We start from the raw sequence: 19,780 nt of genomic DNA on the forward strand, positions 1-19,780 counted from the left end.
ACACACACACACACACACACACACACACACACTGTATGGACACACACACACACTGTATGGACACACACACACACTGTATGGAGAGAGACACACACACACACACACACACACACACACACACACACACACACTGTATGGACATACACACACACTGTATGGGCACACACACACACACACTGTATGGACACACACACACACACACACTGTATGGAGAGAGACACACACACACACACACACACACACACACACACACACACACACACACACACACACACACACACACACACTGTATGGACACACACACACACACACTGTATGGACACACACACACACCCAGTGTCCTCCGCCTCCCCTTAGTGTGTGTGTTTAGGGTTGCGTCATCCTTCTGGAATGTTCTACAGCGTAGATGTTTCTCTCTGAGCTGTGAGTGCTGTGAGGGGGGGGCTGAGACAGAGGGAGACAGAAAGGGGGAGACAGGGAGGGAGGGAAAGGGCTGTATAAAATCACTCACAGGTCCAGGGCTCTATATAAAATCACTCACAGATCCAGGGCTCTATATAAAATCACTCACAGATCCAGGGCTCTATATAAAATCACTCACAGATCCAGGGCTCTATAAAATCACTCACAGATCCAGGGCTCTATATAAAATCACTCAGACACAGGGCTCTATATAAAATCACTCACAGATCCAGGGCTCTATATAAAATCACTCACAGATCCAGGGCTCTATATAAAATCACTCACAGATCCAGGGCTCTATATAAAATCACTCACAGATCCAGGGCTCTATATAAAATCACTCATAGGTCCAGGGCTCTATATAAAATCACTCACAGATCCAGGGCTCTATATAAAATCACTCACAGATCCAGGGCTCTATATAAAATCACTCACAGATCCAGGGCTCTATATAAAATCACTCACAGACACAGGGCTCTATATAAAATCACTCACAGATCCAGGGCTCTATATAAAATCACTCACAGATCCAGGGCTCTATATAAAATCACTCACAGATCCAGGGCTCTATATAAAATCACTCACAGATCCATGGCTCTATATAAAATCACTCACAGATCCAGTGCTCTATATAAAATCACTCACAGACCCAGGGCTCTATATAAAATCACTCACAGACCCAGGGCTCTATATAAAATCACTCACAGACCCAGGGCTCTATATAAAATCACTCACAGACCCAGGGCTCTATATAAAATCACTCACAGACCCAGGGCTCTATATAAAATCACTCGCAGACCCAGGGCTCTATATAAAATCACTCACAGACCCAGGGCTCTATATAAATCACTCACAGACCCAGGGCTCTATATAAATCACTCACAGACCCAGGGCTCTATATAAATCACTCACAGACCCAGGGCTCTATAATATCACTCACAGACACAGGGCTCTATAAATTCACTCACAGTTTCAGGGCTCTATAATATCACTCGCGGACACAGGGCTCTATAATATCACTCACAGTTTCAGGGCTCTGTAAAATCTAAACAGCGGCCTCTTGCTAGCTGCTAAACAACAGTCTCTTGCTAGCTGCTAAACAACAGTCTCTTGCTAGCTGCTAAACAACGGTCTCTTGCTAGCTGCTAAACAACGGCCTCTTGCTAGCTGCTAAACAACAGCTTCTTGCTAGCCGCTAAACAACGGCCTCTTGCTAGCTGCTAAACAACAGCTTCTTGCTAGCCGCTAAACAACGGCCTCTTGCTAGGTGCTACACAACGGCCTCTTGCTAGGTGCTAAACAACGGCCTCTTGCTAGGTGCTAAACAACGGCCTCTTGCTAGCTGCTAAACAACAGCCTCTTGCTAGGTGCTAAACAACGGCCTCTTGCTAGCTGCTAAACAACGGCCTCTTGCTAGCTGCTAAACAACGGCCTCTTGCTAGGTGCTAAACAACGGCCTCTTGCTAGCTGCTAAACAACGGCCTCTTGCTAGCTGCTAAACAACGGCTTCTTGCTAGCCGCTAAACAACGGCCTCTTGCTAGGTGCTAAACAACAGCTTCTTGCTAGCCGCTAAACAACGGCCTCTTGCTAGGTGCTAAACAACAGCTTCTTGCTAGCCGCTAAACAACGGCCTCTTGCTAGCTGCTAAACAACAGCTTCTTGCTAGCCGCTAAACAACGGCCTCTTGCTAGGTGCTACACAACGGCCTCTTGCTAGCCGCTAAACAACGGCCTCTTGCTAGGTGCTAAACAACAGCTTCTTGCTAGCCGCTAAACAACGGCCTCTTGCTAGCTGCTAAACAACAGCTTCTTGCTAGCCGCTAAACAACGGCCTCTTGCTAGGTGCTACACAACGGCCTCTTGCTAGGTGATTATTGGAATTAAAGGGGGAAAACGGAAACCTGGATAAACAAAATGGTGAAACTCCTCCCCCTCTCTCTCCTCCTCCTCCCCCTCTCTCTCCTCCTCCTCCCCCCCTCTCTCCTCCTCCCCCCCTCTCTCCTCTTCCTCCCCCTCTCTCTCTCCTCTTCCTCCCCCTCTCTCTCTCCTCATCCTCCCCCTCTCTCTCCTCCTCCTCCCCCTCTCTCTCCTCCTCCTCCCCCTCTCTCTCCTCCTCCCTCTCTCTCCTCCTCCCTCTCTCTCCTCCTCCCTCTCTCTCCTCCTCCCTCTCTCTCCTCCTCCCTCTCTCTCCTCCTCCCTCTCTCTCCTCCTCCCTCTCTCTCCTCCTCCTGACTCTCCTCCTCACCCTCTCTCTCTCCTGCCTCCAGGCTGGGGTGAACAGTACGGAGGTCCCCAGAAGATGGAGTCAGGAACGTGGTGTGAGCCGTCAGCCCCCCCTGTCTCTGTGGACAACGGGACATCGGCCTGGGGGAAACCCATGGACACCAGCTCCACCTGGGAGGAGCTGGGACACCGAGGGGACAGAGACCGAGGGGACAGAGACCGAGGGGACAGAGACCGAGGGGACAGAGACCGAGGGGGCACCTCTGGGACAGGAGGCTGGGAAGGACCTGGACCACAGAACCACCACAAACCTGGTGAGACACGTCCCGTCTCCCTGTTCTCTCTCCAGGCCCCCTCGTCCCCTCGTGTCTCTCTCCAGGTCCCGTCTCCCTGTTCTCTCTCCAGGTTTCATCCCTTCGCCCTCTCTCCCCTTCTCTCTCCAGGCCCCCTCGTCTCCCTCCAGGTCCCGTCCCCCGTCCCCTCGTCTCCCTGTTCTCTCTCCAGGTTCCGTCCCCTCGTCTCCCTCCAGGTCCCGTCCCCTTGTCTTCCTGTTCTCTCTCCAGGTTTCATCCCTTCGCCCTCTCTCCCCTTCTCTCTCCAGGCCCCCTCGTCCCCTCGTGTCTCTCTCCAGGTCCCGTCCCCTCGTCTCCCTGTTCTCTCTCCAAGTTTCATCCCTTCGCCCTCTCTCCCCTTTCTCCCTCCAGGCCCCCTCGTCCTCTCTCCCCAGGTCCCGTCTCCCTGTTCTCTACCCAGGTCTCATCCCTTCGTCCTCTCTCCCCCCCATCTCCCTCCAGGTCCCAAGCCCATGCAGCAGCAACAGCAGGAGAGTGGTACCTGGTGTGGGGAGGAGGTATCGTGCCAGTCCAGTTGGGAACCGGAGGAGGAGGTGGAGATCGGGATGTGGAGCAACGCCCCAAGTCACCGAGACCGGGAGAGAGACGGTCACAGAGAGAACTACCGAGACCGGGAGAGAGACGGCCACGGTCAGGACAACCGGACTAACGGGCCTCAGCAACACAGCTGGAATTATATGAAGAAAATCCATCCTAAGGTATTACTGCGTCCGGTCTCTCTGTGTAGGTTATTAACCAGGTCTCTCTCTCTGTGTAGGTTATTAACCAGGTCTCTCTCTCTGTGTAGGTTATTAACCAGGTCTCTCTCTCTGTGTAGGTTATTAACCAGGTCTCTCTCTGTGTAGGTTATTAACCAGGTCTCTCTCTCTGTGTAGGTTATTAACCAGGTCTCTCTCTCTGTGTAGGTTATTAACCAGGTCTCTCTCTCTGTGTAGGTTATTAACCAGGTCTCTCTCTCTGTGTAGGTTATTAACCAGGTCTCTCTCTGTGTAGGTTATTAACCAGGTCTCTCTCTCTGTGTAGGTTATTAACCAGGTCTCTCTCTGTGTAGGTTATTAACCAGGTCTCTCTCTGTGTAGGTTATTAACCAGGTCTCTCTCTCTGTGTAGGTTATTAACCAGGTCTCTCTCTCTGTGTAGGTTATTAACCAGGTCTCTCTCTCTGTGTAGGTTATTAACCAGGTCTCTCTCTCTGTGTAGGTTATTAACCAGGTCTCTCTCTCTGTGTAGGTTATTAACCAGGTCTCTCTCTCTGTGTAGGTTATTAACCAGGTCTCTCTCTCTGTGTAGGTTATTAACCAGGTCTCTCTCTCTGTGTAGGTTATTAACCAGGTCTCTCTCTCTGTGTAGGTTATTAACCAGGTCTCTCTCTCTGTGTAGGTTATTAACCAGGTCTCTCTCTCTGTGTAGGTTATTAACCAGGTCTCTCTCTGTGTAGGTTATTAACCAGGTCTCTCTCTCTGTGTAGGTTATTAACCAGGTCTCTCTCTCTGTGTAGGTTATTAACCAGGTCTCTCTCTCTGTGTAGGTTATTAACCAGGTCTCTCTCTCTCTCTGTGTAGGTTATTAACCAGGTCTCTCTGTGTAGGTTATTAACCAGGTGTCTCTCTCTCTCTGTGTAGGTTATTAACCAGGTGTCTCTCTCTCTCTGTGTAGGTTATTAACCAGGTCTCTCTCTCTCTCTGTGTAGGTTATTAACCAGGTCTCTCTCTCTGTGTAGGTTATTAACCAGGTCTCTCTCTCTGTGTAGGTTATTAACCAGGTCTCTCTCTCTGTGTAGGTTATTAACCAGGTCTCTCTCTCTGTGTAGGTTATTAACCAGGTCTCTCTCTCTGTGTAGGTTATTAACCAGGTCTCTCTCTCTGTGTAGGTTATTAACCAGGTCTCTCTCTCTGTGTAGGTTATTAACCAGGTCTCTCTCTCTGTGTAGGTTATTAACCAGGTCTCTCTCTCTGTGTAGGTTATTAACCAGGTCTCTCTCTCTGTGTAGGTTATTAACCAGGTCTCTCTCTCTCTGTGTAGGTTATTAACCAGGTCTCTCTCTCTCTGTGTAGGTTATTAACCAGGTCTCTCTCTCTCTGTGTAGGTTATTAACCAGGTCTCTCTGTGTGTTTCAGATGAACAAATCAGTGAACAAGCAGGAGGATGTCTGGATGAACCAGTTCGTCAAACAGTTCAACAACATGAACTACCCTGTGAGTACGCACCCTTGAACCCTTGAACCTTGAACCCTTGAACCTTGAACCCTCGAACCCTCAAATCAAATGCTGTTTCTGTCACAAGCACCGAGGATAGGAACTGTCCTTCTGTTGTCCAGAAGTGCTTCTGTTGTCACATGAGATAATAGTATGATCTTTCTGCACCAAAAAATAAAGATTAAAAACACAAGAAAAGTCATTAAATAACGAAGAGGGGTTGGAGCTCGTCAGATGTCGACCCTTTAGCGAAGAGGGGTTGGAACTCGTCAGATGTCGACCCTTTAGCGAAGAGGGGTTGGAACTCGTCAGATGTCGACCCTTTAGTGAAGAGGGGTTGGAGCTCGTCAGATGTCGACCCTTTAGCGGAGAGGGGTTGGAGCTCGTCAGATGTCGACCCTTTAGCGGAGAGGGGTTGGAGCTCGTCAGATGTCGACCCTTTAGCGGAGAGGGGTTGGAGCTCGTCAGATGTCGACCCTTTAGGGGAGAGGGGTTGGAGCTCGTCAGATGTCGACCCTTTAGCGGAGAGGGGTTGGAGCTCGTCAGATGTCGACCCTTTAGTGAAGAGGGGTTGGATCTCGTCAGATGTCGCCCCTTTAGCGATGAGGGGTTGGAGCTCGTCAGATGTCGACCCTTTAGTGATGAGGGGTTGGAGCTCGTCAGATGTCGACCCTTTAGGGGAGAGGGGTTGGAGCTCGTCAGATGTCGCCCCTTTAGCGATGAGGGGTTGGAGCTCGTCAGATGTCGCCCCTTTAGCGATGAGGGGTTGGAGCTCGTCAGATGTCGACCCTTTAGCAAAGAGGGGTTGGAACTCGTCAGATGTCGACCCTTTAGCGAAGAGGGGTTGGATCTCGTCAGATGTCGACCCTTTAGCGAAGAGGGGTTGGAGCTCGTCAGATGTCGACCCTTTAGCGAAGAGGGGTTGGATCTCGTCAGATGTCGACCCTTTAGTGATGAGGGGTTGGAGCTCGTCAGATGTCGACCCTTTAGTGATGAGGGGTTGGAGCTCGTCAGATGTCGACCCTTTAGGGGAGAGGGGTTGGAGCTCGTCAGATGTCGCCCCTTTAGCGATGAGGGGTTGGAGCTCGTCAGATGTCGACCCTTTAGCAAAGAGGGGTTGGAGCTCGTCAGATGTCGACCCTTTAGCAAAGAGGGGTTGGATCTCGTCAGATGTCGCCCCTTTAGCGAAGAGGGGTTGGAGCTCGTCAGATGTCGCCCCATTAGCGAAGAGGGGTTGGAACTCGTCAGATGTCGCCCCTTTAGCGAAGAGGGGTTGGAGCGCGTCAGATGTCGCCCCTTTAGGGGAGAGGGGTTGGATCTCGTCAGATGTCGCCCCTTTAGCAAAGAGGGGTTGGAGCTCGTCAGATGTCGACCCTTTAGGGAAGAGGGGTTGGAACTCGTCAGATGTCGACCCTTTAGCGATGAGGGGTTGGAGCGTGTCAGATGTCGACCCTTTAGCGAAGAGGGGTTGGAGCGTGTCAGATGTCGACCCTTTAGGGAAGAGGGGTTGGAACTCGTCAGATGTCGACCCTTTAGCGAAGAGGGGTTGGAACTAGTCAGATGTCGCCTTTCAGGGTATTCTGTTCCCTGAACCCGATCCTTCCGGTGTGATTGTAACAGGTCTTGGGGAGTCTGTTCCCTGAACCCGACCCTTCAGGTGTGATTGTAACAGGTCTTGGGGAGACTGTTCCCTGAACCCCCTTCAGGTGTGATTGTAACAGGTCTTGGGGAGACTGTTCCCTGAACCTTCAGGTGTGATTGTAACAGGTCTTGGGGAGACTGTTCCCTGAACCCTTCAGGTGTGATTGTAACAGGTCTTGGGGAGACTGTTCCCTGAACCCGACCCTTCAGGTGTGATTGTAACAGGTCTTGGGGAGACTGTTCCCTGAACCCGACCCTTCAGGTGTGATTGTAACAGGTCTTGGGGAGACTGTTCCCTGAACCTTCAGGTGTGATTGTAACAGGTCTTGTGGAGACTGTTCCCTGAACCCGACCCTTCAGGTGTGATTGTAACAGGTCTTGGGGAGACTGTTCCCTGAACCCGACCCTTCAGGTGTGATTGTAACAGGTCTTGGGGAGACTGTTCCCTGAACCCGACCCTTCAGGTGTGATTGTAACAGGTCTTGGGGAGACTGTTCCCTGAACCTTCAGGTGTGATTGTAACAGGTCTTGGGGAGACTGTTCCCTGAACCTTCAGGTGTGATTGTAACAGGTCTTGGGGAGACTGTTCCCTGAACCCGACCCTTCAGGTGTGATTGTAACAGGTCTTGGGGAGACTGTTCCCTGAACCTCACCCTTCAGGTGTGATTGTAACAGGTCTTGGGGAGACTGTTCCCTGATCCCGACCCTTCAGGTGTGATTGTAACAGGTCTTGGGGAGACTGTTCCCTGAACCCGACCCTTCAGGTGTGATTGTAACAGGTCTTGGGGAGACTGTTCCCTGAACCCGACCCTTCAGGTGTGATTGTAACAGGTCTTGGGGAGACTGTTCCCTGAACCTTCAGGTGTGATTGTAACAGTTCTTGGGGAGACTGTTCCCTGAACCCGACCCTTCAGGTGTGATTGTAACAGGTCTTGGGGAGACTGTTCCCTGAACCTTCAGGTGTGATTGTAACAGGTCTTGGGGAGACTGTTCCCTGAACCCGACCCTTCAGGTGTGATTGTAACAGGTCTTGGGGAGACTGTTCCCTGAACCTTCAGGTGTGATTGTAACAGGTCTTGGGGAGACTGTTCCCTGAACCTAACCCGTCAGGTGTGATTGTAACAGGTCTTGGGGAGACTGTTCCCTGAACCTTCAGGTGTGATTGTAACAGGTCTTGGGGAGACTGTTCCCTGAACCCGACCCTTCAGGTGTGATTGTAACAGGTCTTGGGGAGACTGTTCCCTGAACCTTCAGGTGTGATTGTAACAGGTCTTGGGGAGACTGTTCCCTGAACCCGACCCTTCAGGTGTGATTGTAACAGGTCTTGGGGAGACTGTTCCCTGAACCTTCAGGTGTGATTGTAACAGGTCTTGGGGAGACTGTTCCCTGAACCTAACCCGTCAGGTGTGATTGTAACAGGTCTTGGGGAGACTGTTCCCTGAACCTTCAGGTGTGATTGTAACAGGTCTTGGGGAGACTGTTCCCTGATCCCGACCCTTCAGGTGTGATTGTAACAGGTCTTGGGGAGACTGTTCCCTGAACCCGACCCTTCAGGTGTGATTGTAACAGGTCTTGGGGAGACTGTTCCCTGAACCCGACCCTTCAGGTGTGATTGTAACAGGTCTTGGGTAGACTGTTCCCTGAACCCGACCTTTCAGGTGTGATTGTAACAGGTCTTGGGGAGACTGTTCCCTGATCCTGAACCTTCAGGTGTGATTGTAACAGTTCTTGGGGAGACTGTTCCCTGAACCCGACCCTTCAGGTGTGATTGTAACAGGTCTTGGGGAGACTGTTCCCTGATCCCGACCCTTCAGGTGTGATTGTAACAGGTCTTGGGGAGACTGTTCCCTGATCCTGAACCTTCAGGTGTGATTGTAACAGGTCTTGGGGAGACTGTTCCCTGAACCTTCAGGTGTGATTGTAACAGGTCTTGGGGAGACTGTTCCCTGAACCTTCAGGTGTGATTGTAACAGGTCTTGGGGAGACTGTTCCCTGAACCTTCAGGTGTGATTGTAACAGGTCTTGGGGAGACTGTTCCCTGAACCTTCAGGTGTGATTGTAACAGGTCTTGGGGAGACTGTTCCCTGAACCCGACCCTTCAGGTGTGATTGTAACAGGTCTTGGGGAGACTGTTCCCTGAACCCGACCCTTCAGTTGTGATTGTAACAGGTCTTGGGGAGACTGTTCCCTGAACCCGACCCTTCAGGTGTGATTGTAACAGGTCTTGGGGAGACTGTTCCCTGAACCCGACCCTTCAGGTGTGATTGTAACAGGTCTTGGGGAGACTGTTCCCTGAACCCGACCCTTCAGGTGTGATTGTAACAGGTCTTGGGGAGACTGTTCCCTGAACCCGACCCTTCAGGTGTGATTGTAACAGGTCTTGGGGAGACCGTTCCCTGAACCCGACCCTTCAGGTGTGATTGTAACAGGTCTTGGGGAGACTGTTCCCTGATCCTTCAGGTGTGATTGTAACAGGTCTTGGGGAGACTGTTCCCTGAACCCGACCCTTCAGGTGTGATTGTAACAGGTCTTGGGGAGACTGTTCCCTGAACCCGACCCTTCAAGTGTGATTGTAACAGGTCTTGGGGAGACTGTTCCCTGAACCCGACCCTTCAGGTGTGATTGTAACAGGTCTTGGGGAGACTGTTCCCTGAACCCGACCCTTCAGGTGTGATTGTAACAGGTCTTGGGGAGACTGTTCCCTGAACCCGACCCTTCAAGTGTGATTGTAACAGGTCTTGGGGAGACTGTTCCCTGAACCCGACCCTTCAGGTGTGATTGTAACAGGTCTTGGGGAGACTGTTCCCTGAACCCGACCCTTCAGGTGTGATTGTAACAGGTCTTGGGGAGACTGTTCCCTGAACCCGACCCTTCAGGTGTGATTGTAACAGGTCTTGGGGAGACTGTTCCCTGAACCTCCAGGTGTGATTGTAACAGGTCTTGGGGAGACTGTTCCCTGATCCCGACCCTTCAGGTGTGATTGTAACAGGTCTTGGGGAGACTGTTCCCTGAACCTTCAGGTGTGATTGTAACAGGTCTTGGGGAGACTGTTCCCTGAACCTTCAGGTGTGATTGTAACAGGTCTTGGGGAGACTGTTCCCTGAACCTTCAGGTGTGATTGTAACAGGTCTTGGGGAGACTGTTCCCTGAACCCGACCCTTCAGGTGTGATTGTAACAGGTCTTGGGGAGACTGTTCCCTGAACCCGACCCTTCAGGTGTGATTGTAACAGGTCTTGGGGAGACTGTTCCCTGATCCCGACCCTTCAGGTGTGATTGTAACAGGTCTTGGGGAGACTGTTCCCTGAACCTTCAGGTGTGATTGTAACAGGTCTTGGGGAGACTGTTCCCTGAACCTGACCCTTCAGGTGTGATTGTAACAGGTCTTGGCGAGACCGTTCCCTGAACCCGACCCTTCAGGTGTGATTGTAACAGGTCTTGGGGAGACTGTTCCCCGATCCCGACCCTTCAGGTGTGATTGTAACAGGTCTTGGGGAGACTGTTCCCTGAACCCGACCCTTCAGGTGTGATTGTAACAGGTCTTGGGTAGACTGTTCCCTGAACCTGACTCTTCAGGTGTGATTGTAACAGGTCTTGGGGAGACTGTTCCCTGAACCCCCTTCAGGTGTGATTGTAACAGGTCTTGGGGAGACTGTTCCCTGAACCCCCTTCAGGTGTGATTGTAACAGGTCTTGGGTAGACTGTTCCCTGAACCCCCTTCAGGTGTGATTGTAACAGGTCTTGGGGAGACTTATGTGTAACAGATTTGCCTGCTAGGTCCCGAACGCTGCTCAGCAGATGAGCGAGATAAATAATTGTACAATTTCTGCGGCTGCACTTGCAAACCTCTGCCTCCAGGGGGCAGCAGCACTACCACTAGACCAGGCCCCAGCACATCAGTGGACTCTCTCTCTCTCTCTCTCTCTCTCTCTCTCTCTCTCTCTCTATCTTGTGTCTGACCTATCTTTCCCTCTCTCTGTCCATCCCCTAGAGAGACTCTTCTGAAGACTTGTCAAAAAGCAATAAGATGGAGATGGGGGGAGGAGGAGGGATGATGTCTGACAAACGTATGGATGTGAACATGGGAGAGTACAGTGGAGCGATGGGGAAAAACTCTTCCTCCAGGCACCAGATCCACAAAGAGCCTTCCATGGAGAGAAGCGCTTACTACGACAAGGTACTGTCTGTGTGTTGCTCCTTCCTCTGTCTGTGTAGTTTACCGTCTGCCAGCGCTGCACTGCCCCCTGGTGGTAGCTCAGTGTCATTACAGAATGTTGTTCCCCTGGTGGTAGCTCAGTGTCATTACAGAATGTAGTCCCCCTGGTGGTAGCTCAGTGTCATTACAGAATGTAGCCCCCTGGTGGTAGCTCAGTGTCATTACAGAATGTAGTCCCCCCTGGTGGTAGCTCAGTGTCATTACAGAATGTAGTCCCCCTGGTGGTAGCTCAGTGTCATTACAGAATGTAGTCCCCTGGTGGTAGCTCAGTGTCATTACAGAATGTAGTCCCCCCTGGTGGTAGCTCAGTGTCATTACAGAATGTAGTCCCCCCTGGTGGTAGCTCAGTGTCATTACAGAATGTAGTCCCCTGGTGGTAGCTCAGTGTCATTACAGAATGTAGTCCCTCTGGTGGTAGCTCAGTGTCATTACAGAATGTAGTCCCCTGGTGGTAGCTCAGTGTCATTACAGAATGTAATCCCCCTGGTGGTAGCTCAGTGTCATTACAGAATGTAGTCCCCTGGTGGTAGCTCAGTGTCATTACAGAATGTAGTCCCCCTGGTGGTAGCTCAGTGTCATTACAGAATGTACTTCCCCTGGTGGTAGCGCAGTGTCATTACAGAATGTTGTCCCCCTGGTGGTAGCTCAGTGTCATTACAGAATGTAGTCCCCTGGTGGTAGCTCAGTGTCATTACAGAATGTAGTCCCCCTGGTGGTAGCTCAGTGTCATTACAGAATGTAGTCCCCTGGTGGTAGCTCAGTGTCATTACAGAATGTACTCCCCCTGGTGGTAGCTCAGTGTCATTACAGAATGTTGTCCCCCTGGTGGTAGCTCAGTGTCATTACAGAATGTAGTCCCCCTGGTGGTAGCTCAGTGTCATTACAGAATGTTGTCCCCCTGGTGGTAGCTCAGTGTCATTACATAATGTTGTCCCCCTGGTGGTAGCTCAGTGTCATTACAGAATGTAGTCCCCCTGGTGGTAGCTCAGTGTCATTACAGAATGTAGTCCCTCTGGTGGTAGCTCAGTGTCATTACAGAATGTAGTCCCCTGGTGGTAGCTCAGTGTCATTACAGAATGTAGTCCCCTCAGTGTCATTACAGAATGTAGTCCCCCTGGTGGTAGCTCAGTGTCATTACATAATGACGTCCCCCTGGTGGTAGCTCAGTGTCATTACAGAATGTAGTCCCCTGGTGGTAGCTCAGTGTCATTACAGAATGTAGTCCCCCTGGTGGTAGCTCAGTGTCATAAAAAAGCTTTGGCTTTCTTTCTCCTGTCGCTTCTCTGGCTTCCTCCTGCCGTCCTTCACTTTCTCTCTCCCTCCATCCTCTGGGGCCTTCTCTCTCTCCTCCCTCTCTCTCTCTCTCCCTCCATCCTCTGGGGCCTTCTCTCTCCTCCCTCTCTCTCTCTCTCCCTCCATCCTCTGGGGCCTTCTCTCTCTCTCTCTCCCTCCATCCTCTGGGGCCTTTTCTCTCCTCCCTCTCTCTCTCTCTCTCCCTCCATCCTCTGGGGCCTTCTCTCTCCTCCCTCTCTCTCTTTCTCTCCCTCCATCCTCTGGGGCCTTCTCTCTCCTCCCTCTCTTTCTTTCTCCCTCCATCCTCTGGGACCTTCTCTCTCCCTTTCTCTTTCTCCCTCCGTCCTCTGGGGCCTTCTCTCCTCCCTTTCTCTTTCTCCCTCCATCCTCTGGGGCCTTATCTCTCCTCTCTCTCTCTCTCTCTTTCTCTCCCTCCATCCTCTGGGGCCTTCTCTCTCCTCCCTCTCTCTTTCTCCCTCCACCCTCTGGGGCCTTCTCTCTCCTCCCTTTCTCTTTCTCCCTCTGTCCTCTGGGGCCTTCTCTCTCCTCCCTTTCTCTTTCTCCCTCCGTCCTCTGGGGCCTTTTCTCTCTCTCTTTCTCCCTCCGTCCTCTGGGGCCTTCTCTCTCCTCCCTCTCTCTTTTTCTCCCTCCATCGTCTGGGGCCTTTTCTCTCCTCCCTCTCTCTCTCTTTCTTTCTCCACCCTCTGGGGCCTTCTCTCTCTTCCCTTTCTCTTTCTCCCTCCACCCTCTGGGGCCTTCTCTCTCCTCCCTTTCTCTTTCTCCCTCCGTCCTCTGGGGCCTTCTCTCTCCTCCCTTTCTCTTTCTCCCTCCGTCCTCTGGGGCCTTCTCTCTCCTCCCTTTCTCTTTCTCCCTCCATCCTCTGGGGCCTTCTCTCTCCTCCCTCTCTCTCTCTTTCTCTCTCCCTCCATCCTCTGGGGCCTTCTCTCTTTCTCCCTCCATCCTCTGGGGCCTTCTCTCTCTCCTCTCTCTCTCCTCTCTTTCTCCCTCCATCCTCTGGGGCCTTCTCTCTCCTCTCTCTCTCCTCTCTTTCTCCCTCCATCCTCTGGGGCCTTCTCTCTCCTCCCTCTCTCTCTCTCTCTCCTCCCTCTCTCTTTCTCCCTCCATCCTCTGGGGCCTTCTCTCTCCTCCCTCTCTCTCTTTCTCCCTCCATCCTCTGGGGCCTTCTCTCTCCTCCCTTTCTCTCTCTCTCTCCTCCCTCTCTCTCTCTCTCCTCCCTCTCTCTTTCTCCCTCCATCCTCTGGGGCCTTCTCTCTCCTCCCTTTCTCCCTCCATCCTCTGGGGCCTTCTCTCTCCTCCCTTTCTCCCTCCATCCTCTGGGGCCTTCTCTCTCCTCCCTTTCTCCCTCCATCCTCTCCCTGTTTTCCACGATGTCATGCCTCTTCCTCATCTGTCCGTCTGTCCTTGCCTCTGCAGCTTTCCCTGCCGCTCTCTGCTTATGATAGCTCCGCCTCGGAGGAGCTCTCCTCCAATCACGGCATGAGCTTTTCCCCCTCCCACTGTGCTCAGCCTATGCCCTCTCTCTGCTCAGGGCAGGCTCCCACCCCCTCTGTTTCTGAGGCTGGTAGGCAGGTGAGTGGTTACGCTGCTCTTGAATATAGTGTGTGTGACAATCTGTCTGAAGTGTGTGTGTTTATGTGTGTGACAATCTGTCTGAAGTGTGTGTGTTTATGTGTGTGACAATCTGTCTGAAGTGTGTGTTTGTGTGTGACAATCTGTCTGAAGTGTGTGTTTGTGTGTGACAATCTGTCTGAAGTGTGTGTGTGACAATCTGTCTGAAGTGTGTGTGTGTTTATGTGTGTCACAATATGTCTGAAGTGTGTGTGTGTGTGTGTGTTTGTGTGTGACAATCTGTCTGAAGTGTGTTTGTGTTTCAGTCCTCTTAATGTGTGTGTGTGTGTGTGTGTGTGTGTGTGTGTGTGTGTGTGTGTGTGTGTGACAATCTGTCTGAAGTGTGTGTGTGACAATCTGTCTGAAGTGTGTGTGTGTTTATGTGTGTGACAATCTGTCTGAAGTGTGTGTGTGTTTCAGTCCTCTTAATGTGTGTGTGTGTGTGTGTGTGTGTGTGTGTTTCAGTCGTCTTAATGTGTGTGTGTGTGTGTGTTTCAGTCCTCTTAACGTGTGTGTGTTTCAGTCCTCTTAACGTGTGTGTGTTTCAGTCCTCTTAACGTGTGTGTGTTTCAGTCCTCTTAACGTGTGTGTGTTTCAGTCCTCTTAACGTGTGTGTGTTTCAGTCCTCTTAACGTGTGTGTGTTTCAGTCCTCTTAACGTGTGTGTGTTTCAGTCCTCTTAACGTGTGTGTGTTTCAGTCCTCTTAACGTGTGTGTGTTTCAGTCCTCTTAACGTGTGTGTGTTTCAGTCCTCTTAATGTGTTTGTGTTTCAGTCCTCTTAATGTGTGTGTGTGTGTGTGTTTCAGAATGTAACCTCCATGTACGGCAGCAGTGCAGCACCATCTCATAACGCTCCCCAGCCCCTCAACTCAGCCCTGAACAATCTCCGTAACCAAGTGCCTCCCCACGTCCTGTCCCCTCAGGTACACACACACACACACACACACACACACACACACACACACACACACACACACACACACACACACACACACACACACACACGCTGACCCCCGATAAACTACCTGGTGTGATCATCTAAAAATGTTAACCGGGAGGTCCATTTTAAAGGGGACGTCGTTAACCGGGAGGTCCATTTTAAAGGGGACGTCGTTAACCGGGAGGTCCATTTTAAAGGGGACGTCGTTAACCGGGAGGTCCATTTTAAAGGGGACGTCGTTAACCGGGAGGTCCATTTTAAAGGGGACGTCGTTAACCGGGAGGTCCATTTTAAAGGGGGCGTTGTTAACCGGGAGGTCCATTTTAAAGGGGGCGTCGTTAACCGGGAGGTCCATTTTAAAGGGGGCGTCGTTAACCGGGAGGTCCATTTTAAAGGGGACGTCGTTAACCGGGAGGTCCATTTTAAAGGGGACGTCGTTAACCGGGAGGTCCATTTTAAAGGGGACGTCGTTAACCGGGAGGTCCATTTTAAAGGGGACGTTCAGCCTCTTGAAGGTCCAAGAATATTCTCCCCATTGCCTTACTATTGACATCTCTCCTGAAGTACCCTCCCAGTGCAGGAGGTCTGACTCTGTTCTAGTTGTCCTCCCGGTGCAGGAGGTCTGACTCTTCTAGTTGTCCTCCCAGTGCAGGAGGTCTGACTCTGTTCTAATAATCTAGTTGTCCTCCCAGTGCAGGAGGTCTGACTCTGTTCTAGTTGTCCTCCCGGTGCAGGAGGTCTGACTCTGTTCTAGTTGTCCTCCCAGTGCAGGAGGTCTGACTCTGTTCTAGTTGTCCTCCCAGTGCAGGAGGTCTGACTCTATTAATAATCTAGTTGTCCTCCCGGTGCAGGAGGTCTGACTCTGTTCTAGTTGTCCTCCCGGTGCAGGAGGTCTGACTCTGTTCTAGTTGTCCTCCCAGTGCAGGAGGTCTGACTCTGTTCTAGTTGTCCTCCCGGTGCAGGAGGTCTGACTCTGTTCTACTAATCTAGTTGTCCTCCCAGTGCAGGAGGTCTGACTCTGTTCTAGTTGTCCTCCCAGTGCAGGAGGTCTGACTCTGTTCTAGTTGTCCTCCCAGTGCAGGAGGTCTGACTCTGTTCTAGTTGTCCTCCCGGTGCAGGAGGTCTGACTCTGTTCTAGTTGTCCTCCCAGTGCAGGAGGTCTGACTCTGTTCTAGTTGTCCTCCCAGTGCAGGAGGTCTGACTCTGTTCTAGTTGTCCTCCCGGTGCAGGAGGTCTGACTCTGTTCTAGTTGTCCTCCCAGTGCAGGAGGTCTGACTCTGTTCTAGTTGTCCTCCCAGTGCAGGAGGTCTGACTCTGTTCTAGTTGTCCTCCCAGTGCAGGAGGTCTGACTCTGTTCTAATAATCTAGTTGTCCTCCCAGTGCAGGAGGTGTTACTCTGTTCTAATAATCTAGTTGTCCTCTAGTTGTCCTCCTAGTGCAGGAGGTCTGACTCTGTTCTACTAACCTAGTTGAGGTGACTGTGTTCCAGGTCCCTCCGTCTCTCCTGAAGTACCCTCCTAGTGCAGGAGGTCTGAACCTGTTTGGTCCACAGCAGGTCGCTGTTCTCAACCAGCTGTCTCAACTCAACCAGCTGTCTCAACTCAACCAGCTGAACCAGTTACAGGTAAACACACACACCTCCTCTATCACTGATGTTCCTGTTAACTCAGATCTGAAATCATCTCCTGTAATTCCTGACGGGTCGTTTGTCTCCACAGCGTCTCCTCCTCCAGCAGCAGCAGCAGTCTCAGCAGCAGAATCAGAGACCGATGCCTGTTGGACACCAGCAGCAGCAGAGTCACAGACCCATGCCTGTTGGACGCCAGCATGACCAGCAGGTACATACTGTCTGTCTGTCTGTGTTGTCTCTGTTGTCTGTCTGTGTTGTCTGTGTTGTCTGTCTCTGTTGTCTGTGTTGTCTCTGTTGTCTGTCTCTGTTGTCTGTGTTGTCTGTCTCTGTTGTCTGTGTTGTCTCTGTTGTCTGTCTCTGTTGTCTGTGTTGTCTGTCTCTGTTGTCTGTGTTGTCTGTCTCTGTTGTCTGTGTTGTCTGTCTCTGTTGTCTGTCTCTGTTGTCTGTCTCTGTTGTCTGTCTCTGTTGTCTGTCTGTGTTGTCTGTCTCTGTCTGTGTTGTCTGTCTCTGTTGTCTGTGTTGTCTGTCTGTGTTGTCTGTCTCTGTTGTCTGTGTTGTCTGTCTGTGTTGTCTGTCTCTGTTGTCTGTGTTGTCTGTCTCTGTTGTCTGTGTTGTCTGTCTCTGTTGTCTGTGTTGTCTGTCTCTGTTGTCTGTGTTGTCTGTCTGTGTTGTCTGTCTGTGTTGTCTGTCTCTGTTGTCTGTCTGTGTTGTCTGTCTGTGTTGTCTGTCTCTGTTGTCTGTCTCTGTTGTCTGTCTCTGTTGTCTGTCTCTGTTGTCTGTCTCTGTCTGTGTTGTCTGTCTCTGTTGTCTGTCTCTGTTGTCTGTCTCTGTTGTCTGTCTCTGTTGTCTGTGTTGTCTGTCTCTGTCTGTGTTGTCTGTCTCTGTTGTCTGTGTTGTCTGTCTCTGTTGTCTGTGTTGTCTGTCTCTGTTGTCTGTGTTGTCTGTCTCTGTTGTCTGTGTTGTCTGTCTCTGTTGTCTGTCTGTGTTGTCTGTCTGTGTTGTCTGTCTGTGTTGTCTGTCTGTGTTGTCTGTCGCTGTTGTCTGTCTGTGTTGTCTGTCGCTGTTGTCTGTCTGTGTTGTCTGTCGCTGTTGTCTGTGTTGTCTGTCGCTGTTGTCTGTGTTGTCTGTCGCTGTTGTCTGTGTTGTCTGGCTCTGTCTGTGATGTCTGGCTCTGTCTGTGATGTCTGGCTCTGTCTGCGATGTCTGGCTCTGTCTGCGATGTCTGCGATGTCTGCGATGTCTGCGATGTCTGCGATGTCTGGCTCTGTCTGCGATGTTTGGCTCTGTCTGTGTTGCCTGGCTCTGTCTGTGTTGCCTGGCTCTGTCTGTGTTGCCTGGCTCTGTCTGTGTTGCCTGGCTCTGTCTGTGTTGCCTGGCTCTGTCTGTGTTGCCTGGCTCTGTCTGTGTTGCCTGGCTCTGTCTGTGTTGCCTGGCTCTGTCTGTGTTGCCTGGCTCTGTCTGTGATGTTTGGCTCTGTCTGTGATGTTTGGCTCTGTCTGTGTTGCCTGGCTCTGTCTGTCTCTGTCTGTGATGTCTGTGACGTCTGTGTTGCCTGGCTCTGTCTGTGACGTCTGGCTCTGTCTGTGACGTCTGGCTCTGTCTGTGACGTCTGGCTCTGTCTGTGACGTCTGGCTCTGTCTGTGACGTCTGGCTCTGTCTGTGACGTCTGGCTCTGTCTGTGACGTCTGGCTCTGTCTGTGACGTCTGGCTCTGTCTGTGACGTCTGGCTCTGTCTGTGACGTCTGGCTCTGTCTGTGACGTCTGGCTCTGTCTGTGACGTCTGGCTCTGTCTGTGACGTCTGGCTCTGTCTGTGACGTCTGGCTCTGTCTGTGACGTCTGGCTCTGTCTGTGACGTCTGGCTCTGTCTGTGACGTCTGGCTCTGTCTGTGACGTCTGGCTCTGTCTGTGACGTCTGGCTCTGTCTGTGACGTCTGGCTCTGTCTGTGTTGCCTGGCTCTGTCTGTGATGTCTGGCTCTGTCTGTGATGTCTGTGACGTCTGTGTTGCCTGGCTCTGTCTGTGACGCCTGGCTCTGTCTGTGACGTCTGGCTCTGTCTGTGACGTCTGGCTCTGTCTGTGACGTCTGGCTCTTTCTGTGACGTCTGGCTCTGTCTGTGACGTCTGTGACGTCTGGCTCTGTCTGTGACGTCTGGCTCTTTCTGTGACGTCTGGCTCTGTCTGTGACGTCTGGCTTTGTCTGTGACGTCTGTGATGTCTGTCTCTGTCTGTGTTATCTCTGTCTGTGATGTCTGTGTTATGTCTGTGTTATTGTGCCGTTGTCAGTGATTGTGTAAGTCTAACTCCTCCCCTCCCTTCTCTGTGTGTACAGGGCCGTCCTATTGGTTCGTCCCAGTCGATGATGCAGCCTCCGCATCACCTCGACCCCTCCCTCCTGAAGCAGAACCCCGCCCACCAGCCCCTCAAGTCCTACCTGGACAACTACATGCCCCAGAATGCATCTGAGCTGCAGAAGGAGCCCAACCCCATGGGCTCCTTTACCAACTTCCCTTTAGGTAGGCCTTCATGATGCCTGATGGAAATATCAACCTGGTCCTTTAGTAGGGCCCTCAGGGGGCCTGCTGTGGTGGACTAGTGTCCTGCCCAGGGGGTGTCCTGCCCAGGGGGTGTCCTGCCCAGGGGGCCTGCTGTGGTGGACTAGTGTCCTGCCCAGGGGGTGTCCTGTACATCAACCTGGTCCTTTAGTAGGGCCCTCAGGGGGCCTGCTGTGGTAGACTAGTGTCTTTAGTTAGGCCTTCATGATGCCTGATGGAAATATCAACCTGCTCCTTTAGTAGGGCCCTCGGGGGGCCTGCTTTGGTAGACTAGTGTCCTGTCCAGGGGGTGTCCTGGTACATCAACCTGGTCCTTTAGTAGGGCCCTCGCACCCAGGGGGCCTGCTGTGATAGACTAGTGTCCTGTCCAGGGGGTGTCCTGTCCAGGGGGTGTCCTGTCCAGGGGGTGTCCTGTCCAGGGGGCCTGCTGTGGTAGACTAGTGTCCTGTCCAGGGGGTGTCCTGTCCAGGGGATGTCCTGTCCAGGGGGCCTGCTGTGATAGACTAGTGTCCTGCCCAGGGGGTGTCCTGTCCAGGGGGTGGCCTGTACATCAGGCTGGTCCTTTAGTAGGGCCCTCGCACCCAGGGGGCCTGCTGTGATAGACTAGTGTCCTGTCCAGGGGGTGTCCTGCCCAGGGGGCCTGCTGTGA

General features: G+C 51.9%; 1 protein-coding gene across 1 annotated transcript in view; it reads left to right on the forward strand.

Moving 5' to 3' along the window:
* Positions 1-19,183, forward strand: part of LOC129845976 (trinucleotide repeat-containing gene 6A protein-like) — a 54,491-nt gene extending 35,308 nt beyond the window's left edge. The window contains exons 5-13 of the mRNA XM_055913964.1: positions 2,730-2,999; positions 3,480-3,736; positions 5,155-5,232; positions 10,863-11,048; positions 13,815-13,970; positions 14,816-14,932; positions 16,439-16,573; positions 16,668-16,787; positions 18,909-19,183. Of these exons, the coding sequence (XP_055769939.1) occupies positions 2,730-2,999; positions 3,480-3,736; positions 5,155-5,232; positions 10,863-11,048; positions 13,815-13,970; positions 14,816-14,932; positions 16,439-16,573; positions 16,668-16,787; positions 18,909-19,106 (1,517 nt within the window). The 3' untranslated portion in view covers positions 19,107-19,183. The remainder of the gene's footprint in view (positions 1-2,729; positions 3,000-3,479; positions 3,737-5,154; positions 5,233-10,862; positions 11,049-13,814; positions 13,971-14,815; positions 14,933-16,438; positions 16,574-16,667; positions 16,788-18,908) is intronic.
* The last annotated feature ends 597 nt before the right edge of the window (positions 19,184-19,780 follow it).

This window comes from Salvelinus fontinalis, unplaced genomic scaffold (genome assembly GCF_029448725.1).
Source record: "Salvelinus fontinalis isolate EN_2023a unplaced genomic scaffold, ASM2944872v1 scaffold_0416, whole genome shotgun sequence".
Lineage (NCBI taxonomy): Eukaryota > Metazoa > Chordata > Actinopteri > Salmoniformes > Salmonidae > Salvelinus > Salvelinus fontinalis.